This window comes from Octopus bimaculoides, chromosome 7 (assembly GCF_001194135.2).
Source record: "Octopus bimaculoides isolate UCB-OBI-ISO-001 chromosome 7, ASM119413v2, whole genome shotgun sequence".
Lineage (NCBI taxonomy): Eukaryota > Metazoa > Mollusca > Cephalopoda > Octopoda > Octopodidae > Octopus > Octopus bimaculoides.
The window spans coordinates 23979812-23986828 of record NC_068987.1 but is presented as its reverse complement, the minus strand read 5'-3'; the positions used below and the strand labels follow the sequence as shown (position 1 = coordinate 23986828).

Genomic DNA, 7017 nt, shown 5'->3' with positions numbered 1-7017 from the left:
GGGGTGGGGGTATTGGATGCAACAATGGTGACGAGATGGGTTGAGGATACCTGAGTAGTGAAGGTATGATACCAGCCAACTCCAAGGAACAGAGATTATTATAATAGTGATAGCAAAGACAGAGAGGAGAGACAGTACACTTGTGAGCCAGAGGCTGGAGTGTGTCTATTTAGTGTGGCACTTCTCTAGATGTGGTCCAAAAGATCAGTATGTAGCAGCAGTACCATCCCAGATTTAGGCACAGTATTTCACTGTGGAGCTCACTTGAACCTTGTAGAGAGTCATCAGCTGTTGGAGATTGAAATATTTTCTGGCCTTGAAGAGAAGGATTGATTTGGGAGAAGATATCCTCGCAATGTTAAGGATATGCTTTTGCCAGGAGAGTTTCTTATTGATAACTCATAAGAAAAGGCTGCACACAGGTAGATTCTGAAAGATATTAGCAGATACATGGAGGAGATATGGTTACATTAGCAAGAGTATCCAATGTAATACCCATAATTATGGGATGATGCATATTGAATAGAAGAATTACATAAAGTGGTAGCACAAAGTAGATCAAAAGACCTCAGAAGAAAGAATTAGTAAAGTGTCGCACAAAGCATCACAGATGAGATGACAACATGGTCAGATATTGTATTATTAGCCCATCCAAACTTTACTAAGACAGAAACAAACATTAAAATGATAATAATAATAATAATAATAATAATAATTATGAAACATATTTTTAATGAAATTTACATTTTACAAAAACTGCACCAGGAAAAAATTGTTATTAAACATTTGCTTTGTTTTCATCTTGATAATGATGGAGGCTATTAATTTATGAGGGATTGTCAATACTACAAAAATGTTATCTCATTTTGGTCATAGCACTTTCAAAAAGAATTTTTTCAGATCAACTTTTAGAAAAAACACTAAAATTGATACTTTCTAGCATCGATTTATTGTTTGGTGTTACAGTTGAAGGTTTTCTCACAAGCAAACGTTTTATACAGCATTGTCCATATATACAACCATATGTACTGAATGATGTGAACTAGTCTTACAGACTTATGCTACAAACTTTTTCCTTTAGCCCGACGATTGGCTAGAGCCTTGTGAATGGATTTGGTAGATGGAAGCTGAAAGAAATCCATCACACATTCAGGCACAAGCATGACTGTGTGGTACCTTGAGCGAGTGTCTTCTACTATAGCCCAAGGCCAATAAAAGCCTTGCAGGTGGATTTGGTAGATGGAAACTAAAAGAAACCTGTTGTATAATGCGTCTTCCTGTATATGTGCTTGTGTGAGTTTGTATTTCCCCTTCAAGTGTGTTTGTTGGTTGGAAACAATGGCCTCCCTGTTCATGTAAATGGTGTCATTTGCTTGTAGCTCATCACAAAAATATGTCCAGGCTTCCTGACATGTTGCATAATCTTTGTAAACAAAAGGCTCATCAAAAAAGTCTCATTTGTTTCCAGTTTTCTGTACAACCATGTTCAAGTTGTTTGTCCAATACACGAAATAGGTGGTGTTGGCATCAGGAAGGGCATCTGATTGTAGAAAACTCTGTCCTAACAAACCTTCACCTGACCTATGCAGGCATGGACAAATAAACATTAAAACAATGATGGTAATGAGAGAAGCCCATTTGTGGTAAACTTAATTGTCAGGTTTAAAAGTCTTACTGACAATATTCACTGTGAAATATGTATTGCTTCTTCTGTGAATACCTTTGTGAGTAGATAATTGACTATTTACAGTGAAAGCTTCACCGCAGACATCACATTCAAATGGTTTCTCACCCGTATGTGTACGCACATGAGATGACAAATTATTACATCGAGAGAAACTTTTACCACAGATATCACAGAGGTATAGTTTATCACCAGTGTGAATACGTCTGTGACGAGACAAATGACCTTTCTGAGAGAACATATAACCACAGATATCACAGTTATAAGGTTTCTCTCCTGTGTGTGTACGTTTGTGGACAAGCAGTTGATTTCTCTGTGAGAATGGTTTATCACAAATGTCACAGTGGTATGGTTTTTCTCCTGCATGAGTTTGTTTGTGGTTAAATAAATGACATTTCTGAAGAAACTCTTCACCACAAACATTGCATATAAATCGTCTCTGTAGAGTGCGAGCACAATTATGCCTCACTAAATCATGTTTCCGGTATAATATTTTACCACATATACTACATTGATATGATAACTTATCTTCATGAGTTCGCTGGTGAGTGGACAAAGAACCCTTTAGAGAGAATGTTCTTCCACAAATATCACAGCTGTATGGTTTCTCTCCAGTATGAATACGTTGGTGACGTACCAAAGAATCCTTTTTAGAGAATGCCTTGTCACAAACATCACACTGATATGGTTTTTCCCCTGTGTGTGTCCGTATATGATGAGCTAACTCTGTACTGCGAGCTAATGTTTTGCCACATACTTCACAATGAAATGGCTTCTCTCCAGTATGTATGCGCTCATGACTTGTCAAATTGCTTTTGATTGTAAATGCTTTACCACAGACATTACAGTTGTAAGGTCTTTCTCCTGTGTGGATCCGCTTATGACAAGAAAGAGAACTATTTGCAGTGAACCTCTTACCACAAACACCACAAGCATAAGGTTTTGAACCAGAGTGAATTAATTTATGCTGAATTACATTACTACTTTGTGAGAATGTCTTTCCGCAAATGTCACAAGGATATGATTTCTTCTTTTTATTTACTTCAGTATGATGAGTTAAATCACTAGTTTCAGACTGTGTTTCGCCCTTACCTTCCATGGATTTGATTTAAAACTAGACTATACTAATAGAAAAGAAACATTTCAGAAATCCTTACAAATCATTAACAACAGACTATAGTTTTTAGATGGTGATAAATGAGAAAATTTGTAAAACACTTATTCATAAAAAAAAACAAAAAAAAACAAACAAACAATAATTTTGGAAACCTTTCTCTTAATGAAATGATCTTCAACTAGAATTCAACATTTTTACAACATTATGCATCAGAGTGGAAATTTCAGTTTATGGTTTGTTTTTCCTTCAACAAAGATATCAATGAAATCAATATAAGAAATCTTTGCAACCACTGATACAAATATTTTCTAAGTAATTCAATAAAGGTTAGAGAAAATCAGCATCACATGTTCTTGATCCTCAATAAAGTCATTCTCTAGAATACACAATCTGATAAAGTTATAAATGAACTATTGGTGAGGTATTCTTGTGTCAATTTCACCATGTGATACCCTGAAATAGAAGATGGTATAAGATTAAAATTAAATTAAAGACAATAGGAGTTAACCCTTTTGCTACCATATTGCTGAAATACACTGTCTTTGTTTCAATTAATTTTGAAAATAATGAAGAATTTTGTGATATAACTTTGTCATTATTAAACTGGAGTTTGGGACATAAATTAACATAGAATTTTTGAAGGAAGGTTTTAATTTAGATCACTTCCTTGTATCATAGAACCAGAGGCAGTCACAGGTAGGTTGATATCAAAAGGGTTAAAGAACAATAAAATGTTATAACAAAAAGACTGGACCAGATACTTTAAATGAAAAAGTGGAATAAAAAAAAGAAATTGTCTAAACACATAAACATCAACAGCAGTTATGTTATAGAATAGAATGAGAGTTGATTTTTAACTTCATCTGTTCCATGGAACCGCTCTTCCTCCACAAACTAATAATAACAAAACTGAGTTATTCCAATCACAAAATTATATTCAGATAAGCAGCAAAATGAATTAATTATAACTTTTGATTTTTATTGTCTGAGTACTTGCAGCTAGTTTTCTTTTATTAGATTGATGTTTTAGGCATGAAGAGTTTCACAATATTTGATGCACGATCAATCCAGCTACATATCCTGCAGCATGCCATGATGTAGTTGTTGATAGGAAAGGCATCAGCTGTGGAAAATCTGCCTCAATGAATTCTATTTGACCAAAGCAAGCACAGAAAAGTGGATATGAAAATGATGAGATATATGTGTTATATGTATACCATCATCATAATCGCTTTAACGTCCATTTTTCGATGCTTGTATGGCTGAGATGAATTTCACTGAGGTAATTTTCTACTGCTAGATATCCTTCTTGCCGACAACTCTTATCGGTTTCCCGGCAAGATATTTCCCTATAAATGGACACGTTTTCACAGATCAGAAACATGTCAAGACATGAACACACACACGCGCGCGCGCGATGGTCTTTTGTTTCCGCCGACTAAATTTACTCACAAAATTTAGTCGGCCCAGAATTATTAGTAGCACAGTTTTTCTATATTTAAAAGACTTGTTTGCACACATATGACAGAAGTGATTATAATACTTGTATCTATGTTAATGCTGAAAGTGATCAACGAGTATGAACACTTGTCTCCCATTTAACGTGAAAACTGTGTCGTCCAAGTTGGTTTGCCTAGCCAAAGTTATTGTAGTCGTTTAGCGGATCTGTGGTTGAAAGTATTTCATTTGTAGCCATACAATTATCTGTTCAAACGTAATGTAATCAACAATAGGGTTAACTATATATATGTCCTATTTTTAAGGTATTAAAGGAAATTTAGCTGCCATTTCTAGCAGGTCGGGAAACCACGTAGAGGCTCTCACTGGTTCTGAATTTGAGCAGTAACACCCTCCCAAGTGGCACTGGAGTGCGAAACAACAATGTAAGAGGTACCGAGATGGTGATGTTGAGAAGCCAATAAGCCAATGAAACGACAAAGAGGCACTAAACAACAAATGTTCTCTTGACGGAGAAATCTGCCAAGAGAACATGATGGCCAGAAGGCATTGGAGAACAGTAACGGATATTTCATATATTGCAGTGAGACAAACTCTAGAAAGCTGATAGCACTGATTAATTTTGCTAAATAATTTGATGAACAGTAAGTAGGCGTTTTTAATAAAACCTGAAATTAATGCGAAGATTATTAATGCGATTAATACTTTTTAAGAATTATCCAAAGAGACAAAAGACAATATAGGGACAAGTAGTTTCACTGAATTTTAATAGGGTTTAATATTTACTGAAACTGATTTCTCGCATAGACAAACATTTTAACAATGTAGATAAAAAAAAAAGGACAGTAAGGTATTTTGTTATCGGACTATTGTGCATGTTAGTAAACCACTAAGTTCTGCATTAAAGAAGGAGGTCACAATTTTGGGAAGGAGGGGAATAATCGATTAAATAGATCCCAGTATTTTGTTGGTCCTTGTTTCAGTAAATTTTTGTTTTTCCTCTGGTTTTCTGATGTGTTTTGAACGTATATGACACTCAAAACCGTCAGAAATTACTCGTTATGTAAACCACTCCCACAACACCGAAAACAAAGATAGGCTAAGGCTCTTCCTCATTCTCCGACTCGGAATCTAAATTTTAATCTGTAATGAATGGGTCAGTAGCAGTCTCAGAGAGGATGGTATATGTTGGTTGCCAGAACCAAGAAGTGGTGAAATAGTTTTCTTAGCTGCAATGGAAGAAATGAACAAATACTTTGCAAAAAAATAATTTTAAAAAAAAACGAAAATGTAGCCTCTTAAGCCACTCCTTTACATCCTGCCAAAACCTTTCGAAGAGTTTTTTTATCCCTAAGTTTATCGACCTCCAAATAAGTAAAAAAAAATGTGTGATCATTATAACTGACACTTCAAGTAAACAGCTGGAATACAACGTGACAGATAATCGGTGACTTTTCCAGAGACGGTAAACAACAAACTACCAGACCATAACTTAAGTGGTGTTTGTGGTTGATATTTTGAATTTGTTTTGATAAAATTTTACTATTACACCTGTCTCACGAGACGGGTGTAATCACTGATCGGTGGACTTTCTATTAGCTATCATTATTTCATGGAGAAAGAAAAGGACAAAAAAGTTGTGGCTGTTTCTTTCTGCAAAAGAATCTTTTGTCCTCAAAATTCGGTTTCTTTTTTTACATGTTTGCCCCCTAAACCGTGCCCTTTTCAGGCAAATGTTTACGATTACACCTTTGTATTCAGTGTGTTGCTTTCTTACGACGAGGCTTAGAATATCACAGGACATGGGGCAGACGATTAATACTGAAAACCCTCAACTTATTAGCAACTGACAAAAGGTCAACTTACAGTTTTACTTATGTTTTTCCACCCTAGTTAGTTCAAATTGACAAATAAATACATAAAGCTGCAGACACTAAGCCTGAAGTGGTTGTGAGGAACTTACCACCTGATATATATCTCAATATAAAGCCAATGTATCAGCCTTACTTTCGTAAAATATTTTCTTTATCTATTGTTATTAAATACATAAAGCTAATAAAAGTACGTAATACATTCTTTACATATGAAAATATGGGCCGGTGTATTAAACATTTATTTCGGTGACTGGTATTGCATTTTCACGATCGACTTGAATCAACTATTAATATCAGACTAATTGTTTTTAATTTTGGCACAAGATCAGCAACGCATATGGAAAGGGGCTTTAATACACACCATCGACTTCAGTACTTGACTGGCATTTTATTTTATCGATCTGGAGAGTAAGAAGTTGATTTCGGCGGGGAACCCAGAACGTAAAGAGCCGGAAAAGATATCGTAAAGTATTTTAACCGATGTTTTAACGATTCTATCAGCTCATCATTTAATACCCTTTATTCTCTTTCATATTAGACACGTAGGTTTCATAATTATCCAGCAGAAGTCCGTTTATTGGTTTCCTAGATACATGCAAAACTAGGAATATATTACTGGCTTTTGCAATTTTTCGGACTCTGATGAAACATTTTTTCTTTTCATACTTCCGGCTTCGATAAAATACAGTGTCCTACTCTAAAATTTCGGTATTATTTGATTCTTTCACCCGCACGGTTTTCATCAATAATAAAAAAAACAAAAACAACTCGGATTTATTGCGTGGAATCAAGTACCTTGACTTCTTAATATGCTGTAAACTCCTTATTTTTGTTCAGAAAAAAAGCGGAATCATTGGAATTTTTTTTTTTTTTTTTTTTTTTTG

The 7017-nt window shown here is 34.9% G+C and overlaps 1 protein-coding gene across 2 annotated transcripts in view; it reads right to left on the bottom strand.

Moving 5' to 3' along the window:
- Positions 1 to 712: 712 nt before the first annotated feature.
- Positions 713 to 7017, bottom strand: part of LOC106881336 (zinc finger protein 665) — a 7697-nt gene continuing 1392 nt past the window's right edge. The window contains exons 1-2 of one of the 2 annotated variants that reach the window (XM_014931689.2): positions 6126 to 6299; positions 713 to 3254 (exon numbers count right to left, since the gene is read on the bottom strand). In XM_014931689.2, the coding sequence (XP_014787175.1) occupies positions 1650 to 2783 (1134 nt within the window). In that variant the 5' untranslated portion in view covers positions 2784 to 3254; positions 6126 to 6299 and the 3' untranslated portion in view covers positions 713 to 1649. Of the gene's footprint in view, positions 3255 to 6125; positions 6300 to 7017 lie in introns of those variants that run through there. The other variant, XM_014931690.2, reaches the window with a different exon arrangement.